Source organism: Cetorhinus maximus, chromosome 8 (genome assembly GCF_964194155.1).
Source record: "Cetorhinus maximus chromosome 8, sCetMax3.hap1.1, whole genome shotgun sequence".
Classification (NCBI taxonomy): Eukaryota; Metazoa; Chordata; class Chondrichthyes; order Lamniformes; family Cetorhinidae; genus Cetorhinus; species Cetorhinus maximus.
Window position 1 is genome coordinate 2,156,524 of NC_135886.1, and position 25,591 is coordinate 2,182,114.

Sequence of the window (25,591 nt, forward strand, 5' to 3'; positions counted from 1 at the left end):
TTATAAATTGTAGCAACTTATGTTTTTAAGTCTTTGCCAATAATGAAAGCAATTTCAATTAAGCATAAACTTCAAAGTAAAGATTAGTTTGTTAAAATTCAGCCAGAGTTCCCACTCCTGGAAAGTGTGCACATAGCTATTAAGAAAGGATTGTATCAGGGTAACTTTTGCGATTCAGGCATTTGCAAAGATGCCACAACACCCAATGTGTTCCACCTGAATGAGTTATATTTAAAATTGGTGTGGAAAACAGCTTGTATACACATATAGATGTAATATTATAATAAGCCTTTTACTGTATTAAGATTGCACTGTGTATCATCTTGAGTGTCTAAAACAAATAAACCCCAGAATGATTAGAATATTAGGCCTTTACCTTTACATCACTGGAATTCTCAACCTCTTCAGAGATTTCCGTGTCAGTAGCATCCCCCGAGCTTGGCAGATCATCATCAGCTTCATATATTGTAACTTCAATAACCTAAAGGGAGAAAAAGGCCAGGGTCGGGGGCAGGAGTGGTGGAAAAAAAAATCACAACAGAGAAGACACCAAGATTGCTAAACCGTAAGTGTAAGTCACTAAATGATTAAGTGCACTTTGATTCTTACCTTGGCTACTTGCAGGTTAGGATTACCAACTTTTCACATTCACGGCGAAGAATGATACGATGTTGGGTGTTTATATTTGTAACCCAGTGACAGTATCGAGCACTTCCAAGTCATATATAACAGGTTAGATGCACTGTAGAACGGTCTACGCGCATCTGATGATGTATACCAACTTCAAGGAAGCACCACCATACTACACCAGAGTAAAATCACCCCACACATTTCACTCTTGCGTTTTCTATGACTGAGCTTGTTGAATTGGAAGCAACTTATGCTAAATTCAGGGCATTTAACTTAGTCAATTGCCCACAAGCTCAAAACTTCTCTTGTGAAGTTAACAGCCTTCAGAGAAGAGACTTTTATGACATCTATTTGGACTAGTTTCGACTCCAAACCCCAAAGACCTCAAGGTTCTTCTCCAGTCAAGGAAAGTGAGCACTTTTTAACCTGAGAGACAACGACCAGGGTAAAAAAAATCTTTAACTAGCTATTGTCATTATTACCAAATTTTACAAAAATGATTTCAAAATGTAAATGAATTTTTCATTTTAAATAAATATTGTACTTTTTGGAGACCAAACTGCACAAACAGTACACTGTTAAAGATTACAATAGCCTTCTGATCTCTTTAGGTTTCCCAACTCCCCAGCAAAGTTTGTTTCTCATCAACTGATCACCAACTTACTTTCCAAAATGACAATAAAGATATTTAAATAGTGATTAAACTTTGTGAATATTTGATTAAAATTAAGTTTGCAGATATTTATATAAAATAATTGGAAAAAATAAATGTGACAATAAAAGCACATATAAATGAGTTAATACCAACACAGAATTCAATAACCAGTTAGTGTTTTATTTACTTTTTTCAATTCATTGCTTCTCCTGATAAAACATGGTGAACGGCCAATTAGCTGGCTGTGTTTAGCGCTCAACTTCTCGATAACTGATGAGCTCAGTGTCTTCCACAATTTAAAAAAAAACAATGGAAGGTTGTTCAAACTAATTCTAAAGACTGTCAAAGATACATTACATTGTCTGTTTATCTGTTATTTATCTTATTCAGTGACACAACTGCATTTTAAATTAGAGGACCCATACAGCAACAGTTCAAGTGGTGGTGATTTTGTAGGTGCGTGGGGGAGGAGGGCACAGAGAAGGGTCACGTATGACTGATGTGTCCAGAAGTAACTTTTGTCTGCTTCAATATTTTGCCTACCTCCTTGCAATCTGTGTTTTTTCCTTCCTCCCCTTTCTGGCCCTCACAGGCATCTTTTTCTTTTGGCTCAATGGTTTCCAATTTGATTTCCACATTTATTTGGTCATTGGCAGGTTCATTCAGAAACCACAGATCATCAGTCGAATCAGAAACAATGGCAGTGTCTATATCCTAAGGAATAAAAATGGTGTGTTAATGTTGTAATCTTATTCAGCCCCAAAATAAACTAATCTAGCATGCCATTATTTGGCACATCATAATTACTATCTTCCATGCAAGGGTGTCTTAATCTCCATCAGTCAATGGCCTCTGATACATCTACTGCTAGCTGGTTAAGCTTGTCCTCTGGCAGGGTGGTGCCACAGAAGCTTTCAACATAGTTTAAGTGGCCAGAGTATGAGTACATTTATTAATGGAATCTGCATCCCTCTGCCTCTGCCTGAGCAATCTGGATTGCTTCCACAAAGAAGAAATTATTCCAAATTCTAGTGATCAAGCCTAGGATGGAAAAAAGTCAAAATCTCAATACTTATCTACCTAAAAAGGATGCTAATTATCACCTTACTCAAAAATGAACTTGTCAATGGCTCCAAAAATGGCACTCCCAGAAAATGAGGACAAAATAGAGACCATTTCTGGATAGTTTGTTTCACTATACTCACCTCCACAGCAGTGGACTAGAGATTCCAAGCTGGATTCATTTAAGAGATACTTTCTCTAGTAATTTAGGTTGCCTGCTCAGTCACCTCCTTAAGGAGTGATTTAAATTTTATTTTATATTGCATTTTGACTATCCCTATGGTTGCATAATCCAAACACTGCTCGGAAGGGCTTAGCAACACCTTCTTGGCATTAAAGAGTCATCGCCGAAGAGTCATCACCTCATCCGTGGGTGGTTCCACACTGCTAAATGCAAGATTTACTCCTTGGAATGACTGTGCTTTGTACATAGCTTATGTAACTAGTGCCAACCAGCAGCACAGCCTTTGAACTCAAGACCGATGGGTGTAGATTCAAGTAGACATAGTGCAAGGCTAATCTGGTTCTAACATGTAAACTTTAAATATTATCTTCTCATGGCCAAATCGTCATACTACTCCATGCTTATCCTTGAAGAAAGTCCCACCTTCTCTAACAATTCCCTTCAAGCTCACCTCCAACATCAAAAGCAAATTCATCTTACTCAGCTGCTTCAAACTCCCCTACTGCCCATCTGCCTTGCAATACTCCAGCCCCGACCTTGTAACACCCTAACTTCTCCCTCCAATCCAACCCCTGCGCTCATCAAGCTTATGCCCTGCACAAGACCCAATCCTGCACCCCAACATTCCTCAAAGTCATAGACATCAGCTGTGACAACTATGGCTATTCTTCCTTGCATCAAGCTCTCCACCCTTTGATTGACCACACCAACCTCTCTTATCATTTATCCACTGTGGTCCACACCCTTGACATCACCTTCACTTGGTTCCATTCCTAGCTACCCCAATATAGGCAAGCATATTACTGACTACAGGCTCTCTCTCACCTTGCACAGTCAGCTTAAACAGAACCCCAAAGTTCCATATATTTTCCACATTGGTAGGGATAGAACCAACAAAATTATCTTTCATTACATTTTGCATGCTTGTGATTTTGGCCTCAATGACAAACTCTCTTCATGGGTATATGCCAAGAACCTGAGGGAATTGTTGCAGGCAGCTCCATCACACTTTACCGACACATTAAATGCTTTTTTTTTTATAAAGTCTGTGAGATAAGGGCTGTCAACTGCAGTTAAATTTTAGCTCATTTCCATGAATAAGTAATTCTACAGTCAGTGCTAGGGGTGAGAATGAGGTGTATCAGACAGGGTAACGGAAGGCAAGATGTTTGCACATTTGCAGTTTTGTACCTCAGTCCCAGTTCTTTTATTTTTGCTTGATTTATGGTACCAGTTTGCCTACCTATCCCCTCAGGGAACGTTGTTTGACACTAGAGAGCTTTTCAAAAAAAAGGGTTCAGAATAGTATTTAAGGGTTAAAAAGTTATAAAATATTTAAAGATCACTTCACCTGGTTGCTGTGAATATCTGTTGATCCACTCTTTCTACTTCCATAATTAGTGCGCAAGCTTTTAATAAACCACCATGGCAGTCCAGCAGCATCCCAGAGACCAGAAATACTATCTTTGGCTTGATATTCAGATTGCTCATCTGTCACAGACTCATCTACAAAATTAAACACAGTTTTTTTCCCAAAACTCTGCTCATTGGGTTTTGAACATTCCCAAGTTCTGTACTGAAAATAAGCAAGAGGATTCTAAAAGAAAATACACATGGGGTTCAGAAATATATTTTATACAAATTAATTTTGAACAGCAAGAATGAAATTGAGAAATCCAGATACTGTTTGTCGTTAGCATGGGGCCCAACCATCTCCCTCAGAGATAGCAACTATGAAAAATGGGGGAAATAGGTCATTTTGATAGGTGTTTTTCTCAGGTCCTGGCCTAGAATTCTGGGGCAGAGTGGAGATAACTGTATTCAGCTTCTGGTTGTGCTGTATTTGACAAAGCAGTGTTGATACCAACACTTGGTATGAGCAATGGGAATAATTCCAACACCAGCCTCCATCACAATAAAGCACACAAAAAAAAAAACAGGAAAAGCTTAATAGTTACTGAGAATCCAAAACTGATGGATTAATTTCTAGAAGCAATGTCAGATAATATGGATAATATGGATGCTTAATCAAGGCTGCATAACCCTGAGACACTTGAAGCCCATCATTTTGGGATGTGTATGTGCGGGTGCTAGCGATTGAATGGATGGTCAAATCCCAGGTAAAGAGTAACTGAGCAAAGCAAATATTAAAATCGGTAAATTGTAGGTTTATGAAAGGGCTGAGATTTAGAAAAGATAACTGCTGGTATTCACAACCAGCACACAAGGATAACGAACAGTTAGAATTCTGGCGTAAAACACAAGGTGCAGTCTGGTTACAGGTCTTAGATGGGGTTGTCCTTAGTCAGAATTTACAGATACTACTGGAGGCAAGGCTGTTAGTATAATGTTCAAAAAAAGGTCAAGCAGTATAGGCTTAGCATGAGGGTCTACATAGAACTGTCTCTCAGTATACTCTGTCATGTAATCGTACATCACTGTTGATGTAGCCTGTCTAGTTACATATTTAGCATCAACCCTTTATCCTACAGTCCAAGAGACAAACCACCTAAATGATAATGGGACTATCCTAAACCTTTACTTTAATTTACATTATAGAAATGAGATAGGTTTTCTGAGGGTGGGGATGAGATGGATCAAAGAAAAAAAATCATACTTAAACATTTTCCACTATCTTGTCAATTTGGCTCAATTGGTATCGTGCTGCCTTTGAATCAGAAGGTTGCGTGTTCAAGCCTCATTCCAGGACTTTGCTGGTACATGGTATGCTTGGCATTTTTGTTCTTCAAATGTAGTTCATTGCATTTGGAGTGTTTGAGACATGTAATAAGTCACCAGATAAAGTACAAACCTTACCTTAAATCTTAACACATCATAAATAATTTGGCGCTAACCTGATTCGGAGTTCTTTCTTTTTAAACGTGAGGTAGTTGGTATGTTACAGGCAGTTGTTTCTTCTTCACTAAGTTCACCTGATGCAGGGCACTGTGTGGGAAAGACAGAGTAAGGAGCAAATGTTTATATCATTATCTTTTGATTGTGAATAGGATGTAGCAGTTCCACTCAGTCACCGTCCTTTGTGTCTCTAACAAAAAAGGCAGAACCCAGGCTGGACATTCCCAAACCCCTTGGTAACAGAAAGTTTGAAGTAATTTATAGAATTTATATAAATTCTGAAGCCTTATAAGCACGCAATAAATTGATCATTCGTACCGGTATTTATAAAGTCAAATTGTACAGGATTGTTTTTCCATGTTAAAGGTCCCAACAAATGCAAATTTTTGCTGTAGGCATGTCAAATGGATCAGAATTGAATTGGGGGTGGGGAAGGGTAAGGGAGTAAAAATGAGTAGCCACAATTGTAATAAATTGTAAAGAAGCTTGTCTGCACTGCAGAAATGCAGATCCATGTGAAGTAACATCTTACAAACATGTTTGCATAATTTTCCTTTTGCAATTTTTAAGATTTTAGCTTGCACTGCCAGATAAAGATTCAAAGATTCAAAGATTCAAACACACACAAAATGTGTTGTTTTGTATGTATGTTTTTCTTTTAAGAAAGTGGCCAATGCTTACAGGGGTACAATTAATTAGAAAATAAAAAGGATAAAAAATAGCCAATGTAATCACCAACTTTCCTTACACCATTACAACAAACTTTCCAGATATTCCAGGACAGTCAGTAACAGACGAAGACAAATTATACTCTGATTATTACATATTCAAACTCAATATAAAGTGTCTCTGATGCAATTTACTGCATTAGATAAGAACGGAAACTTGCGGATGTAGTGTTGTTAAATAACACAAAATATACCGAGTCTTGTAAATGAAAGAGAGGAACTACATTGAACACAGTGTCACTATATTTACAAATTAAAATCTTTCCCCCTTTCCACCCACAAAATGGAGAGTTTAGGAAACAAAGTGGTACTTTTTAAAATTACATGTTTAGGTGTACATGAGCCTGTTCATTTCTGCCATCTTCCACAAATTGAGCCAAGTGAACAGAGAAAAAGGTGCTACATCCTTCAACAGACAGAGAAGAGAACTCTGGAAAAACAGAGAAGGAGACTCTGTCCCACCCGTCTTGAGCTCAGGCACGAGCACGCTCAGACAGGAAGTACAGAGACGGGGCCACTCTGTACAAAACAAATCACACAGTAGTTTACCTTCAGACGATCTTCCCTCATAGGCAGGCATTTCGTATCCTTTACAAGTGTGCGAGTCTGTGCAGCATCTGCATTGCAGGTAAAACAAAAAAGAAGAACACCTTCCCCGATATTAACCATCTCACAACAATCATTTGGAATTCATTGCGCGTTACCACTCAACCTGGATCACTGATTCAAAACGAGGAAGGAGAGTTAGTTTCCCTTATTAGTATTCTTCTCTCATTCCAAAGCTCAGGCACACAACTTCCTCCCCAGCAGGTTCCTCCCCAGAGAAGAAATCAGAGTACAGATCTACAGTTAATGCAAAGAGTAAAAGAAGATATTTTTTGAAAGTACAAATATACAAAGGGAAGAAAAAGGAAGCAATTTCTTAGAATTTTTTTCCTACATTTTATATTTTTTACTGGGAAACTATCTTGCATCTGAATAATACACTACAGTGAAATTCAGGAAGGTTTCTTTATTCACCTAATATTTGGAACTACAAGGCTCAACATTTCATCACACCAAAATAAATGTTGAATTCCTACATTTAAAACATTATTCTATATATCCAATTGATTATATATATATTGATTACAATGTACCTAGTTATTTGAAAAAAAGTACTCATTTTATTGCTGCACATCCTACACTTCAACGTATAACATGGGTATAACTGCACATCAATTGTATAACACATGGCTTGCATTGCAAAATTTAAATCAAGTAAATATGCTGCCTTGGTATACTTTGTCCCCGATTTCAATGTCCAGTTGCAAACCAATGGTCATATCTCATTTATGCTCTGTAACACGAAGTTCTAGCATCCACTAGGGGTTGCAGTTCAGAAGGCATGAATGTGGTATAAAAAGTGTGTCCCGAATGTTAAGTCATCATATAGGCAACTACTTTAATTCTCTACTTCTGCTTAGAGTCCAAAATATTCTATGCTATACTAAAAATCTGCTTTTGGGATCGTAGATGAGAATTTGTAAATCTACAGATGTAAAATTCAGTAAGAAGCCACATATCACACACCCTACACCAGGAAGTTGGAGTTCATATTCAGGCATTGGCTGACATTCCAACCCACCTGCCCCCATTCAGGGGAGCTTCATCAGTTCCTGGCCACATTGCCAGATGGAGCACACTGTAGTGCTCGCTATCGAGTGGGGCGGGTCAACTGACAGGACCAATTCCACACTGCAGCAGTGCAGCTTTTTGAATCAGCCAGTCACGGAGTAAAACTGAAAGCAGTAACTGAAGTCTGCATCCAGATATATGCCAGCTGGAGAAGGAAGCACAGTGGCAGTAAGGGCCTATAATGACAATAAAAACTGTGGGGCAGTGCATGGTGGGGGGGGGGGGCGGGGGGAGGTTGAAATGCAGATATAATTAATATTGTATTTATTATTTCAATTAACTTAAATCCTCACTTTAAAAAATATCAAGCTAGGGAATGTTTATATTGAAAATTGAAATGTATACATTGTTTTGAAACATGTACAAGTTCAACACAAACTTTGTGCTTCCCATTCTGCTGGCCACCTCCCATGCCCCCACCATGAAAAAATCAAAATACCAGGTGTCCATCTATATGGGGAAGATGGAGTGATCTTCATTACAGTTGCCATTAATATAGCTCAACGACTGAATCATAACTCTCATCAACCAAGCAGGGAAAATTGGTTTATTTTCCAATTTTCATGGTTGAGTAATTTGCTCTCCAATGGTGGTGCAGGTAGTGACCCGCCCAATAACTGATGAATTGTACACAACAAAGGGTAACAAGCTGGAATAATAGACACAGATACTTGCATAATCGGCTGCTAATTCAAGTGCTGCCCAGTTAAATTGCAAGTGATCAGATAGAGAGGTGGAACAGCAGTTACTTTTGATTTTTTAACTATATTTGTTCTTGGAATGGGAGCATTGCTGGCTGGGTCAGCATTTACTGCCCATCCTTAATTACCCTTACTAGGCCATTTCACAGGGCATTTGAGAGTCAACCACACTGCTGTGGGTCGAGTCACATGTAGGCCAGACCAGGTAAGGACAGGTTTCCTTCCCTAAAGGACATTAGTGAACCAGCTGGGTTTTTACAACAATCGACAATGGTTTCATGGTCATCATTAGACTTTAACAAATTCAAATTTCACCATCTGCCGTAGTAGTTTGAACCCGGGTCCCCAGAGCATTACCCTGGGTCTCTGGATTACTAGCCCAGTGACAATACCACTATGCCACCACCTTCCCCCTGATTTACTATGTGCATAGATTTGAATTTCAATTCCACGATATTAAGAGGGTTCTACAGTAGATGTTTACAATCTCTGGTCTCTTTCCAGGCCATACACCATTCCTTTACTAGACAGGTGACATGCCCACAGGTAGTGGCACTCTCCTTTAGCTGCCAAATGTGCAAGTGGAGGTTAACTGATCTCTCCTTTAGCAGCCTGGCCAAGACTGGGTACAGATCCACTTAGTAGCATATTCATCCAACTTAAAATTATTTTATTTTCTGATCAGAAACAAGGGCTCATTCCATTCATTATTTTATGGCATAAAAATTTCACAACACCTACAAACTAAATATACTTGGCTAGAATTTGGAGAAAGGAATCTCACTCAGTCAGGGAGACATTTTCCTATATCTTTCAACTCAAAAATGATTTTCACTGTATTTGCTAAAAGTGCAGGCTAATAATGCAGTCGGGGTCAACAAGGCATCTGAGAGTTTGGTGAATGACAAGGCCACCGGTGCATTTGCTGACCAATAAGATTTAAGGATTGAGAACTAAATAGAGGAAGGTGAATTAGAGCAGGTTTAGAATGAGAAATAGGGAGAGAAAGAAATACTAAATTGAGAGACAGACAGAAAAAAGAAAAACTTAACAATTTAAAATTAGATTTGTTTTTCAAAATCTCCAACAATTCACTATCAAAAGAAATGAGACTTTGCAACAAAATTGTTCGCTTCCAGGGCCAGTTAGATTGATTTCACTAGTGAGTTTAATAAGCAATTAATATGCAAACCCAGCAACATCATGATACTCAGGGAGGTTAAGGGCAAGGTGCCATTTTTGCAAAAGCTAAGTGGAGCGAAGCAACTTGTCCAGGAACTCATGATGGTTTGCAATTTTTCTTATACATTCTGTGGGCAAGGTCAGCATTTACTGCCCTCCTCAATTGCCTGTGAGGTGTTGGTGTGCAGCTTTCTTGAAGCATTGCAGCCCATGTGCTGAAGGTACTCTTAACAATGCTGGTGGGTGGAGTTCCAGGATTTTGATCCAGCGATGACAAAGGACTGATGGGAGGGTGGTGTGCAACTTGGAGGTTGTGGCGTTCCTATTCACCTGTAGTGCTTATCCTTCTAGGTAGTCGAGGTCACGGGTTTGGGAGACACTGTCGAAGAAGCCTTGACAAGTTGCTGCACTGCATCTTGTAGATGCAGATCTGCCGCACAGGTGTTGGAGGGAATTTAAGGTGGTTAACGGGGTGCCAATTGAAGGAGTTGCTTCGTCCTGGATGGTGTCAAGCTTCGACTGTTGGAACTGTATTCAAGCATGCAAGTGGAGAGTACTCCATCACACTCCAATTTGTGGGCTTAGATGGTGGTCAGGCTCTGGGGATTCAGGAGGTGAGTCACCCTCACGGATTACCAAGCTCCTGAGGTGTTCTTGTAGCCAAGGTATTTACAGGGCTGGCAGTTAAGTTTCTGGTCAATGGCGAACCCCAGGATGTTGATGATGGGGGACTTGATGATGGTAATCCCACTGAGTGTCATGAGGAAGTGGTTTGGCTCTAGTTGGAGATAGTCATTGCCTGGCACGAATGTCAATAGTCTAAGCCCGAATTCTGTCCTTGTTGCATGCAGGCACTGACTGCTTCATTATCTTAGGAATTGCAATTGGAACTGAACAATGGGCAGTAATCCTTCCCACTTCTGACATTAAGGTGGAGGGAGGATCATTGATGAAGCAGTTGAAGGTGGTTGCGGCCAGGACATTATCCTGAGGAAACCCTGCAGCGACATCCTGGGGGTTGAAATGATGGCTTCCAACAAACACAACCATCTTCCTTTGTGCTAGCTATGACTCCTGCCACACGTGGCTCCTTGGTGCCACACTCAACCAAATGCTGACTTGATGTCGAGGACAGTTACCTTCACCTTACCTATGGAATTCAGCTCTCTTGTCTCTGTTTGGTCCGAGGTTGTAATAAGGTCTGAGGCTGAACAGCCTGGTGAACTCAAACGGAGCAGTGAGCAGGTTATTGGCGAGTAAACGTGCACAATAGCACTGCTGACAACACATTCCAACACTGCTGCTGATCGACAGTAGGCTGATATGGTGGTTGGGGTAGTAACTGGTTGGATTAGATTTGTCCCGCTTCCTAAGGAGAACACACACCTGGGCAATCTTCTATGGTCAGGTAGATGTCAGTGTTGTAGCTGTACTGGGACCGCTTGGATAGCAGCACAGCTAGGTCTAGAACACAAATCCTCAGTGTTGCAGATGATTGTTGTCAGGGCTCACTGTATCCAGTGAGCTCAGCCATTTGATATCACGTAGTGATTCAAACTGGCTGAACACTGGCTTCAGTGATGGTAGGAAATGCCAGAGGGGACAGAGATGGGTCATCCACTCAATATTCATTTGCACTCAGGTGCTGGACTCCTCCATAATTGAGGATGGGGGTTTTCTTGGAGCCTCCCCCTCCTGTTAGTTGTTGAACTGTCCATCACCATTCACGATTGGAGGCGGCAGAACTGAAGAACTTTGATATGACCTGTTGTGTGGGATTGCTTCACTGTCTATAGCATGCTGCTTCCACTTTTTAGTATATTTACAGTCCTGCGCTGTATTTTCACCAGACTGGTACCTCTTTTTAGCTACATGTCTGGTGCCGCTTCTGGCATGGTCTCTTGCATTCCATCACTGAATTCATGTTCATGGCAGGAATATGCAAGGTCACAAGGGTACAGATTGTGGCAAAATAAAATTTGCTGATGGCCCACAAGTGCCTCATGGCTGCCCAATTTTGAGCTGTTAGATCTGTTCTCAATCTATCCCATTTAGTACAGTGATGGTACCACACAAGACAATGGAGGGTGCCCTCAGTATGAAGATGGGCCTTTGTCACCACAAGGACTGCATGGTAGTATGGATAGACTTGTCTGTGACTGGTAGATTGATGAGATCAATTGAGTGTTGAGGCTCATGTTGGTTTTCTCATCACCTGTCACAAGCCCAGTCTAGCAGTTATATCCTTCAGGGCTCAGCCAGTTTGGTCAATAATGCTACTCTGAGTGATAGACATTGAAGCCCCCAACTCAGAGTGCATGCTGTGCCCTTGGTACCTCAGGTGGTTCTGCCAAGTAATATGAGGTATAAATACACAGGGAATTTCTTCCTTGCTACATGTTAAAAGCGTGCATCATTTATACACTTATTTTTAAAGCAAATTGCAGCTCAACAAGACTGTAGTTAGTTCATGGTTTTTAAAACTCAACACAAATCAAGGTAATATGACAAAAACCGATGTACAAATTTCACATTTTTGAAATCTTCCACAAGCCTGTAAAAGTTGTTGGAAACCATTACAAATCACATTCTTTAGAAATGTTGTAATCCTGCTTCCTTCTTTTTCAACTGGTAACAGCTCTGAGCCTGCAAGGCAACATTCATTTAGAGTACTCAAATCACTGTACATTAAATGGATATATCTGCAATGTAACGTTCACCAATACCTACGTCGAATTTCTTCCACCAAATATTTACTTTCTTGCACCATTAGTTTACTCCCTCATGTTGCAGCAATACAGTTCAAACAAATGCTTCACTGCATGAACAAAGACCCAAAATAATATACACACCTTGCAAGTTGGCAGTTCTTAGGTTCCTCGAAAGCATTTCATACAAGTGGCTGCAAAAAGATAAGCATGTTTAAATGCTACAAGACATATTACTTCATTCAGCATACCATGCATTAAGAGGACATTGCTCCTCACTGTATAATTCTCCATGATAGGCAGCCCCTGGGCATTAATGTCCAAAACAAAATGCAGGGTTATTGTTTTTGGTAAAGAACCATTGGTATACAACTAAGTTCATCAATTGAGTGATACAAAATGGTTCACAACTGTGTAATGGGCCATTTCTCCACTTGCCCTCGTCTCCCTCAAATGTAGCTCGTTTAAGTTCAGTGCACAGGATCACATTGTAAATCAATAATCTGCCAGACTCTAAAACAATATATTGGCATTCCCAATGAGTTATCCTGTCTTATTCAATCTCGTACAGAAAAAATACAATAACTTGCCACAGTATATATTTCACACAAAACAAAATTAAATTCTTATTTTCGTTTGGACTTGAATTCATAACACAACCAGGCCACTCAGGCAAACTAAGTCCAACCAAACTCGCATCTCAAAAAAATCTGTCAGTCACCGTCTCAAAATAAGGGGTTGGTCATTTAGAACTAGAATGAGGAGAAATTTCTTCACTCAAAAGGGTTGTGAATTTTTGGAATTCTCTACTCCAGAAGACTGTGGATGCTCAGTTGTTGGTTTATTCAAGACAGAGATTGATAGATTATTGGATGCTAAGAGAGTGGAGGAATATAAGGATAGAACTGAGGATAGATCAGCCATGGGTTTATTGAAAGGCAGTACAAGCTCAAAGAACTGAATGGCCTATGCCTGTTCCTATTTCTTATGTTAACAGTTTCTCCCCACAGCTGCTGCCTAACCTGAACATTTTCAGCATTTTCTATTTATTGTTCACAATTCCAATTTTCACAGCATTAATCTTTTAGCCAGAGATGTATTGGTTTTCAAATTAAGAAAAGATAAACTGCAGATTGTAAAAACAAATTTGCATTTATATAGCACTTTTACAAATAGCAAATGAAAACCAAGCGTGGTCTTTGATGAGGAAATGTTAGAAGGTGGATAGATGTAATTCTGTCCCCATTTATGATGGAAACTGCCTCAGCAAGCTTGCCAGACCATAATTCAGTGTGACAGGAACATAAGAAATAGGAACAGGAGTAAGCCATTCGGTTCTTTGAGCTTGTGCTGCCTTTCAATAAACTCATGGCTGATCTTCTACCCTCAGTTCTATCCTTATGATTATGATTATTGCCGTCCCTTTATCACAAGCATACAATATTTTCTCTTGAATACTTTGTCCTACACTGTGGCTACTGTTAGGAGGCCCGTACACTACTCCCACTAATGACTTTTTCCCCCCTACTATTCCTCACCCCTACCCAAACTGATTCTACATCCTGATCTCCTGAACCAAGGTCATCTCTAGCTATTGCACCAATGCCCTCTTTGATTAACAGTGCTAACCCTTCACCTTTACCTAGCTTCCTATTCTTCTTGAATGTCATGTACCCTTCAATATTAAGGACCCAATTTTTGCTGTCCTGCAGCCACCTCTCCGTAATTGCTATCAGATCATATTTGTTTAGTTCAATGTGGGCCATCAATTCATGTACTTTATGAATGGGCTACGCGCAGAGAGAGCCTCCAGCTTTGTCTTTTTGTTACCTTTGTAACACCTAGTCTCGACTGTTGATGTTTTCTTAGGTTTTTTTCACTCTGTCCCTTCTTGCCATTTCTGACCCTCATTTCTCATATTACTATTTTGCTCTCCTGTCTTGACTTTAAGCCTTGAATTGCTACCTCTACCCAAGCTTGATCCCTCACACCTCTTGTTTAGTTTAAAGCCCTCTCTACTTGCCTAGTTATGCAATTTGCGAGGACACTCATCCCAGCACGGTTCAGGTGTAAACCATCCCAATGGTACAGCCCCCACTTTCCCCAGTACTGATGCCACTGCCCCACAAACCGGAACCCACTTTTCCCACATCAGTCTTTGAGCCATGCATTCATCTCTCTAATATTATTTGCCCAAGGCCAATTTTCACATGGCTCAGGTAATAATCCAGAGATTACCACCTTTGAGGTTCTGCTTCTTAATTTGATAAACAGCTTCTATTATTTATATGGACAGGAATTTTTAAATGGAGAGTCAATAGCATAAGCAAATGGATTTTTGTTAAGTGTATAATAAAACGAAATATATATATCAATCAATCCTGACTCTGATTACCCAGTGGGCTGGACTGGATTCTAAAAGGGCCACACTTCAGAGGTAAGCTCACCAGTTGGCACCATTGCTAGCACAAATGCTACAGCAAGCTTGTATTTTCACAGAAAAGCTAAAACGTTGCACTTCAAAATAGTCTGTCTGTTTCCAGAGAATGATAATGAAAAGGTATTAAAACCCAAAGATTTTTACCTTGGATCTTTAACAGAGAAGCTCTGGACTCCGAATACTACACCAAGGGCATCATTTCCACAATGTACAATATGTTGTTGCTGTTGGTCGTACAGTTGTTTTAACATTATATACTGACCAAGATAGTGCATTACCTGCAAAAGAAAATACCTATCAGAAAACACACACTAACAAAGTTTTCTTGAAAAAAGGTCACACGTGCTCAAAATTTGTCCAACATTCACATGGACAAGCATCAATATCAAAAATGGGACACTATTTAAGATGGAGATGCGGAGAAATTTCTTCTCTAAGGGTCATTAGTCTTTGGAATACTTTTCCAGAGAGCAGTGGAGGTTGGGTGATTGAATTTATTCAAGGCTGAGTTAGATAGATTTTTGATTTACAAGGGAGCAAAGGAATATGGCGGGTGGTGGGTAGGCAGGCAGGAAAGTGGAGCTAAAGCCACAATCAGGTCAGCCAGGATCTTATTGAATGGTGGAGCAGGTTCAATGGGCCAAATGGCCTACTCCTATTTCTTATGAAATTATCCAAATGCCAGAGTGTGCCACCTTCATACTTGCAAATGCTACTGATCATTGAACTTTTAAGTCTGCTGTCATCAGCACTCACTTGAGGTCAGGCAATTCCTGTGGGCTGGGCATTGCTACGACACTGTAGTACCCAGTTTACGACACTAGAGGTACTCAGCAAACAATGTAAATAGAAAACCCTAGTGTCAGACATCTGTATTGTTTGAAAGGTAGCACTGCATTACATTTGCATTATTTAAGTTTAGAACTACTTTTATAGTCTAGTTAGCTCTTTTAAGTGCCTAAACTAATGTTAGAAAAAGTGTAACTTAGTAATTTATCAACAGTCAAAAATATATTTATTTTCAGGTGAAGCCTTGCATCACAAAATTCCAAAAAAAAAGATGAGGTACAAATCTTTTACAGGTTGATTAAAGATGAATATTATTCTATTTATACGAAGTACCTTCATGATTTGTAGTTAAAAATGATTCTGGTCTACTCTGGTGTTCTGTTTTGCTGCAAACTTTACAATATGTAACTGCACTCATTTTTTCTTGCACATATTTGGCAACAGGTGAGAGATACAAGGGAAGATAAATCCTGAATTTGACTGCTGATTGTTGGAAATGCAAAGTGACTTGGCAGGCCAATGGGCTGATCAGCACTCTATAGCCCTACATTTGTGTTTCTACTCAGAAAAGGAACAGTTCCAAGAAATAGTACTGTCTAGGAGTCTTATAGGCAAGAGAAACATTGTTAAAGGCTTCAAACTGATATTCTGTGTAAATCTTTTGGATTAATAGACCACTGGAGATATATCTAGCAGCATTTAAAGGCTGCAATGGAATTTCTGCCATACCATAAAAGTTTCCTCTTGCTCAAGCATTTCTTGCTTACTGTTTTAATTGCCACTCCGGTTGTTGAGGGTGGCACTTAGCATAATGTTCAGATCATACATCGTACTACACTTGCAAACCAGAAAATGCTGGCAATACTCAGCTGGTCAATCTGAAATGTTAATTTTCCATCTCCAGATAATGCTAGAGCTACTGAGTATTAACAGCAATTTTGTTTTTATTTCAGGCTTCCAGCATCCATGGTATTTTGCTTTTGTATACTTCAATAACGTAGTTAGCAAACATGTGGAGAGGGAGTCAATCAGAGCAAGGAGTTTTTTTGAAAGAGAATAGAGCCATAACAATATCATGCCTGATGTGAAATAACTAGAACACTAAAAAAAATTACAAAGCCTCTTAAAGTGATGGAGAAGTGATTAATGGGTGAAATCACAGCAAGCATCAACTTGGAAAGCTTAACAACTGAGGCATTTCACTCTTGTGCCCTAGAAAATGAAAGCAAATCTAGACTGAATGCCAATATATCTTCCTCAGCAGGATCCACCATTGCATTTCTGGCAGCAGTCAGAAATTGTGCAGATTTTTTTTTTAAAACTATTTTCTGCACCAAGGCCCTGTATCTAGTGCAGGATGTTCAAATTAAAGGACACATATGGCCCTCAAGCTCTTAAAACCCAGGCAACACTCAGGCACCAATGATGGAAAATGGAAATTGGCAGCCAACGATTTTATTTGCGAGTACATTTTTTTTGGGGGGTTTGGAGTTTTGGAAAGGGTTGTTCTAATTGTTGCCTCATTGTTGTGTAAATCAAGACACCTAGATAGAAATTAATGGGTACATTGATTTAACCTTGTACATTGCCAAAGTTCCTTGCTGCATACTATGCAGCCCCAAATACGGAAAGGCATTCAGGCAGAGTCCACATCATCTATATACTGCTGGTTCCTCTCTACATGGAATTTACATTCCCTTGCCATAGAATTTTAAAGGCCCCTCACTATATTTACATCATAAGCACAGGGGTGGGCCATTTGGCCCCTCAAGCCTGTTCTGTCATTCAATGGGATCTGATCTGTAACCTATCTTCATATGCCTGCCTCACCCTAAAAACCTTAGTACACTTAATTAACAAAATAAAAATCAATTTATATGGATTTAAAGTTAACAATTGACCCAGCATTAAATGTCATTTGCAGAAGAGACTTTCAAACTCCCACCCTTCACATGAACAAGTATTTTTTTTATTCATTCATGGGATGTGGGCATTGCTGGCTAGGCCAGCATTTATTGCCAATCCCTAATTACCCATCCTTGAGGTGGTGAGCTGCCTTCTTGAACCATGTGGTGAAGGTACACCCACAGTACTGTAAGGGTTTGGGGGGAGTTCCAGGATTTTGATGCAGTATTTCCTAATTTGACTTCTGATTTTTATGCTATGCCCCCTGATCCCAGACTCCAAATCCAGTAGAAATAGGATAGTTTCTCCCTGTCTATCTGTTCCCTTAATATCTTGAAAACTTCATTCAAATCATCCTTAACCCTTAAAATTCCAGGGAATGTAATGCTAGTTTATGTAATCGTACCTTTCTATTTAACCCAGGTTTTGTTCTGGTAAATCTATGCTCCATTCCCTAAAGCCAGTATATCATTCCTAAAGATGTGGTGTGTCTAGAACTGAACAGTGTTCTCAATTGACCACAGTGTGGTCAAACAAAGATAGGTTTGAAAACCCACTCAATTAAAGACACTGGAAAATGCATTAGGCTACAGAAAATTTCTCCCAAATTACCTTCACCAATTGAAAGATGTGTCTTTTTCAAAAAACTTAAAAAGATGAATCCACAATTGCTAACCAACATTCAAAAGGTTGTACCCAGCTGCAATGTGTTTTTTTGTTTGGATGCAGAAGCTTAATTTTTATTTTAAAAAAATTTCAATTGCTTTACCTCCTTCAATGTGAAGTGTTCTCCTGATGCACCTGCTTCATGCATGATGTTCAGCAGAGGTGTCTTTGGCCTTATCTAGAAGAAAGCCAAACAGAAGCACATAGCAACTTTAAAAAGTACACCCACAATTTTAATTCACATTTGTTACCCACTCATACATTTACTCTCATTTGACATAATTAAAACTTTTTTCAAAAAAATTACACCAGCAGATTTAGACGTCTTTCCGACTTTTAATGCAAAGTATATTGAAAATTCAAATTCAAGGTTGTGAATAATTCACTTCAATAGAAATCATAAAATGGTTACAGCACAGGAGGCTATTCGGCCCATCATGTCCATGCTAGTTCTCAGCAAGAGCAACACAGCTAGTCCCACCCTGCTGCCTTTTCACCACAGCCCTGCAATATTTTTTCCATTCAGATAATTATCCAATTCCCTTTTGAAAGCCACAACTGAATCTGCTTCCACCACTAACACCTCTAACATAATTGTTTTTATTTTTTTTCCAAATTTGATGGCCCAGTAATTCAAGAGTTTTTAAGCATAGTTTGGTGAGCAAACTGATCACAGTTTGGTCTTCAGGTCAATCGATAAATCTTGGGCCACTGAATTCTAATCCAAATCCAAACTATCCAATCTGAGAAGCTACAGACGTTGGCCCAAATCTTCTGAGCAGCGGCAATGACGAGCGGATTGCCGTCGCGCTCGTAAATTCCCCCAACTCAATACTGTTCGGCATTTCTTCTGGGATCTTCCGATCCCAGCTTGGCAAAAAGGGCATATCCACTTCAGATAATCACTTGGCCAAACAATTCTGAAAGTTCCCGGGCAGCAGCCAAATAACAGGTGTATTGTAGTTTGAAGGTCTCACTTGCCCCAAGAGTCACATTTTCACAGTTTGTATTTTGAGCACCAATGCCAATAGCTGCTTCAGGGCCACATACAAATGGCAACAGAGAGGTATTTTTGAAACTTATGCATGTTTTTAAACATAGTTCCACCTGAAGAAACTAAAATTACAATGTCGGATCTACAGTTAAAAACAGGTACACTGGAACAATGAACAGTGGGGAAATAAAATTGTAGTAAATTTAAGTCACTGTAAAGAATTGCAATATAAATTTAAAAATATACAAATACCATCAGCTACCAGTATGTCAATTTTCTAGGTAACAGATGAGATATAAATCTTCAGCTCAAGATAGCAAACCACATACTGAACTCTATTATAAACCTAACACCTAAACGCTTTGATAAAAAAAATGTACATTTGTAGTTTTGATCATACATTACCTGGCCAACTTTTTCTGCTGAGACACCGCATGGATTTTCAGGTGATGTATATGGTTTAGATGTGGAAGCTGTTGTCATGTTGACAGGGATACTCCGCGTCTGGGGGAGAGGAATAAAATAATTTATAACACTGGCTATCAAGGAACTTCTGGCACAACGAGGACTAGAGAACGCAAAAGGGACAATGGTAAGAGTTGTACAGGTGACAAAATCTTCCTACCCGATTCACAAAGCTAACTGGTAAAAATAATTATCCAATAATATATATCCAACCCAACAGCATATATTTTCAACTGTGAAGGGAGTGTATAAAAACCTGGAGCTATAACTTAAACAGAAAAAATGACATCTGTCCTCGCCTGTTTCAGCAAACTGAATAACCAGCACCAATGAAAGATCCTGAAAGATTCCTCATAATTCAAGAATTTCAGCCCAATTTTAAACAGCCATGCACTCCAAACAACCAAAAAAGTGTGCCTGATCAGAGGTTTAATTATACAACATATTCGGCTTTTCATTTATATATTCACAGAAAATTTTAGACAGTTAGTCCAACATCAGGGATGGCGAACAAGGGTAGAATTCTATATCACTAAAACCTCAAAAGGTGTCAATGGTGGCATTACTGGCCACAACATAACTGCACCGGCTTTATTCTTTCACGGAATGCGGATGTCATTGGCAAGACCAGCATTTGCTGCCCATCCCTAATTACCCTTGAACCAAATGGCTTGCCACACCATTTCAGAGGGCAGTTAAGAGTCAACCACATTGCTATGGGTCAGGAGTCACATCTAGGCCAGACCAGGTAAGGGTGCCCTAAAAAAAGGGCATTAGCGAACCAGATGGGTTTTTGTGCCAAACAACAATGGTTTCACGGTCACCATTACTGAGGCTGGATTTGATTGTTAATTGAATTTAAATTCCACCAGCTGCCATGGTGGGATTTGAACCCTTGCCCCCAGAACATCAGCCTGGGCCTCTGGATTACTCGTCCGGTGACATTACCACTACACTACCATCCCCCCCTCCGCTATGAATAGCATTAACTATTAGAGTATAAAGGTGCATTAGTATAGAAAATGGCTTTTAATGATCAGTGGCATACTGGTAGTCTCTGGACTAATAAACCAGAGTCCAGAGTAATGCTCTGGGGACCCAGCTTCAAATCCCACCATGACAGATAGCGAGATTTGAATTCAATAAAAATCTAATGACCATGAAACCATTGTCGATTGTTGTAAAAACTCACCTGGTTCACTAATGTCCTTTAGGGAAGGAATTCTGCCGTCCTTACCTGATCTGGCCAACATGTGATATTAAACTGCCCTCCGAAATTGCCTAGCAAGCCACTCCGCTGTATCAATCCACTAAAAAGTCCAAAAGGAATGGAACTGGACGGACAACCTGGCATCAATCTAGGCACCAGAAACAACAATGGCAAACTCAGCCCTGTCAACCCTGCAAAGTCATCCTTAGTAACACCTGGGGGCTGGTGCCAAAACTGGGAGAGCTGTCTCACAGACTAGTCAAGCAACAGGCTGACAGTCATACTCACGGAAACATACCTTACAGTGTCCCAGACACTATTGTATGCCCTATTACACCAGCAGATTTAGACGTCTTTCCGACTTTTAATGCAAAGTATAACGAAAATTCAAATTCAAGGTTGTGAATAATTCACTTCAATAGAAATCATAAAATGGTTACAGCACAGGAGGCTATTTGGCCCATCGTGTCCATGCTAGTTCTCGGCAAGAGCAACACAGCTAGTCCCACCCTGCTGCCTTTTCACCACAGCCCTGCAATATTTTTTCCATTCAGATAATTATCCAATTCCCTTTTGAAAGCCACAACTGAATCTGCTTCCACCACTAACACCTCTAACATAATTGTTTTTATTTTTTTTCAAATTTGATGGCCCAGTAATTCAAGAGTTTTTAAGCATAGTTTGGTGAGCAAACTGATCACAGTTTGGTCTTCAGGTCAATCGATAAATCTTGGGCCACTGAATTCTAATCCAAATCCAAACTATCCAATCTGAGAAGCTACAGACGTTGGCCCAAATCTTCTGAGCAGCGGCAATGACGAGCGGATTGCCGTCGCGCTCATAAAATCCCCCAACTCAATACTGTTCGGCATTTCTTCTGGGATCTTCCGATCCCAGCTTGGCAAAAAGGGCATATCCACTTCAGATAATCACTTGGCCAAACAATTCTGAAAGTTCCCGGGCAGCAGCCAAATAACAGGTGTATTGTAGTTTGAAGGTCTCACTTGCCCCAAGAGTCACATTTTCACAGTTTGTATTTTGAGCACCAATGCCAATAGCTGCTTCAGGGCCACATACAAATGGCAACAGAGAGGTATTTTTGAAACTTATGCATGTTTTTAAACATAGTTCCACCTGAAGAAACTAAAATTACAGTGTCGGATCTACAGTTAAAAACAGGTACACTGGAACAATGAACAGTGGGGAAATAAACTGTAGTAAATTTAAGTCACTGTAAAGAATTGCAAATATAAATTTGAAAATATACAAATACCATCAGCTACCAGTATGTCAATTTTCTAGGTAACAGATAAGATATAAATCTTCGGCTCAAGATAGCAAACCACATACTGAACTCTATTAAAAACCTAACACTTAAACGCTTTGATAAAAAAAATGTACATTTGTAGTTTTGATCATACATTACCTGGCCAACTTTTTCTGCTGAGACACCTATCCTATCCCACTGGTGGCAGCACAGTGGCACACAGTCAAGAGGGAGTTGTCCTAGGAGTCCTAAGCATCAACTCCAGACCCCATGACGTTCATGGCATCAGGTCAAACATGGGCAAGGAAACTACCTGATTACCATATACCACCCTCCCACCTCCCTCAGTTGATGAATCAGCACTCCTGTATTGAACACCGCTTGGAGGAGGGACTGAGGGTGGCAAGGGAACAGAATGTACTCTGGGTGGGAGACTTCAATGTCCATCACCAAGAATGGCTCGGTAGCACCGCTACTGGCCAAGCTGGCCGAGTCCTAAAGGACATAGCTTCTAGACTGGGTCTGCAGCAGGTGGGAACCAACAAGAGGGAAAAAACATACTTGACCTCATCCTCACCAACCTGCCTGCCATAGATGCATCTGCCCATGACAGTATCATAAGAGTGACCACTGCACAGTCCTTGGGATGACAAAATCCCGTCTTGCATTGAGGATACCCTCCATCGTGTTGTGTGGTACTACCACTGTGCTAAATGGGATATATTTCGAACAGATCTAGCAACTCAGGACTGGGCAACCATGAGGCTCTGTGGGCCATCAGCAGCAGCAGGATTGTACTCAACCACAATCTGTAACCTCATGGCCCAGCATATCCCCCACTCCACCATCACCATCAAGGCAGGGGATCAACCCTGGTTCAATGAAGAGTGCAGGAGGGCATGTCAGGAGCAGTACCAGGCATAACTGAAAAGGAGGTGTCAACCTGGTGAAGCTACAACACCAGACTACACGCATAAGCGCCAAGTATAGACAGAGCTAGGCAAATCCACAACAATGGATCTAAACTCTGCAGTCCTGCCACATCCAGTCGTGAATGCTAGTGGACAATTAAACAACTCACTGGAGTTGTTTAATTGGAGGCTCCACAAATATCCCCATCCTCAATGCTGGAGGAGCCCAGCACATCAGTGCAAATGAAAAGGCTAAAGCATTCACAACAATCTTCAACCAGAAGTGCCAAGTGGATGATCCATCTCAGCTTCCTCCGAATGTCCCCAGCATCATAGATGCCAGTCTTCAGCCAAATCGATTCACTTCACGTGATATCAAGAAAGAGCTGAAAGCACTGGATACTGCAAAAGCAATGGGTCCTAACAACACTCCAGCAACAGTACTGAAGACTTCAAGACTTGTGCTCCAGAACTTACCACACCCCTAGCCTAGCTGCTCCAGTGCAGTTACAACACTGGCATCTACCCGGCTATTGCCCAGGTATGTCCTGTCCACAAAAAGCAGGGCAAATCCAACCCAGCTAATAACCGTCCCATCAGTCTACTCTCCATCATCAGTAAAGTAATAGAAGGGGTCATCAACAGTGCTATCAAGTGGCATTTCCTTAGCAATAACCTGCTCACTGAAGCCCAGTTTGGGTTCCACCAGGGCCACTCAGCGCCTGACATCATTATAGCCTTGGTACAAACATGGACAAAAGAGCTGAACTCCCGAGGTGAGGCGAGAATATGCCCTTGACATCAAGGCAGCATTTGACTGAGTGCAGCATCAAGGCGCCCTAGCAAAACTTGGGTCAATGGGAATCAGGGGAAAAACTCTCCAATGGTTAGACCCAGCACAAAGGAAGATGGCTGTGGTTGTTGGAGGTCAGTCATCTTAACTCCAGGACATCACTGCAGGAGTTCCTCAGGGTAGTGCCCTAGGAACCATCTTCAGGTGCTTCATCAATGGCCTTCCTTCCATCATAAGGTCAGAAGTGGGCATGTTCGTTGTGCAATCATCAACGCTTAGCACCATTTGCGACTCCTCAGATACTGAAGCAGTCCATGTACAAATGCAGCAAGACCTGAACAATATCCAGGCTTGGGCTGACAAGTGGCAAGTAACATTCACATCACACAAGTGCCAGGAAACGAGTATCTCCAACAAGAGAGAATCCAACCATCGCCACCTGAGATTCAATGGCATTACCATCACTGAATCCCCCACTACCAACATCCTGGGGGTTACCATTGACCAGAATCTGAACCGGGTTAGCCATATAAATACTATGGCTACAAGAACAGGCCAGGGGCTGGGAATCCTGCGGACAGTAACCCACCTCCTAACTCCGCAAAGCCTGTCCACCATCTACAAGACACAAGTCAGGAGTGCGATGGAATACTCTCCACTGGCCTGGGTACAGCTCCAACAACACTCAAGAAGCTTGACATCATCCAGGACGAAGCAGCCCGCTTGAGTGGCGCCCCATCCACAGACATTCACTCTCTCCATCACCGGCACACAGTAGCAGCAGTGTGCACCATCTACAAGATGCACTGCAGGAACTCATCAAGCCTCCTTAGACAGCACCTTCCAAACCCACAACCACTACCATCTAGAAGGACAAGGACAGCAGACAGATGGGAACACCACCACCTGAAGTTCCCCTCCAAGTCACTCACCATCCTGACTTGGAAATATAGTGCCGTTCCTTCACTGTCGCTGGGTCAAAATCCTGGAACTCCCTAATCGCATTGTGGGTGTATCTACACCACATGGACTGTAGCGGTTCAAGAAGGCAGCTCACCACCACCTTCTCAAGAGCAAATAGGGATGAGCAATAAATGTTGGCCTAGCCAGCGACATCCACATCTCATGAATGAATTTAAAAAAGCTTTCAATGACCAGTGAGCAAAGAATGTTGGAGATAACCACATTTGGCAGCATTTATAATGTGTTTAACTTACGGCAGGTAGAATCTGCTTCTACTTTACTCTGGCTTCAGAATGGCAATTTAAGTTTCATGTTGAAATGACAAGGCAAAAGAAGAAAGGTTTGCAGGCTGTCACTGTCGGCTTTCAATTCAGGCAACTTCACAGTGGAACTGATCCAAACATTTTGTGCTACTAGAATCGAAGGTGTTTTGCATCAAATGCAAAATCTGTAAAGTGACTGGCCTATTAAATCTAGCTGTATTGCACTTTTAACTCCCACCCAAAAGTAATTTGAACCCAATTTTAAAATCTTACACATTGCTAACGACCAGAAAGTGTGCTCCATCAGAGTTTTCATTACATAGCATATCCAGCTTTTCAGTGGTTTTTACCGTAAATTTTAGCAAGGCATATACAACGTCAGGTTTTCAAGGACTAGACCTACTCTTCCCTTGACCAAAAGCATTTTAAATTAATATAATACTTACATTGCTGTATAACGTGGAAAGGTCTTTGCTCGCTCTCTCATGCCCTCTTTCTCTCTACGATGCACTAAAATGATCAATTAGGTAACTCAGTAAACA

At 40.6% G+C, this 25,591-nt stretch overlaps 1 protein-coding gene across 1 annotated transcript in view; it reads right to left on the bottom strand.

Moving 5' to 3' along the window:
- mdm4 (MDM4 regulator of p53) overlaps positions 1-25,591 on the bottom strand; it is a 41,277-nt gene that overhangs the window by 3,297 nt on the left and 12,389 nt on the right. The window contains exons 2-10 of the mRNA XM_078546290.1: positions 19,583-19,681; positions 18,287-18,361; positions 14,968-15,101; positions 12,528-12,577; positions 6,665-6,732; positions 5,387-5,477; positions 3,883-4,037; positions 1,829-1,999; positions 377-481 (exon numbers count right to left, since the gene is read on the bottom strand). Of these exons, the coding sequence (XP_078402416.1) occupies positions 377-481; positions 1,829-1,999; positions 3,883-4,037; positions 5,387-5,477; positions 6,665-6,732; positions 12,528-12,577; positions 14,968-15,101; positions 18,287-18,361; positions 19,583-19,681 (948 nt within the window). The remainder of the gene's footprint in view (positions 1-376; positions 482-1,828; positions 2,000-3,882; positions 4,038-5,386; positions 5,478-6,664; positions 6,733-12,527; positions 12,578-14,967; positions 15,102-18,286; positions 18,362-19,582; positions 19,682-25,591) is intronic.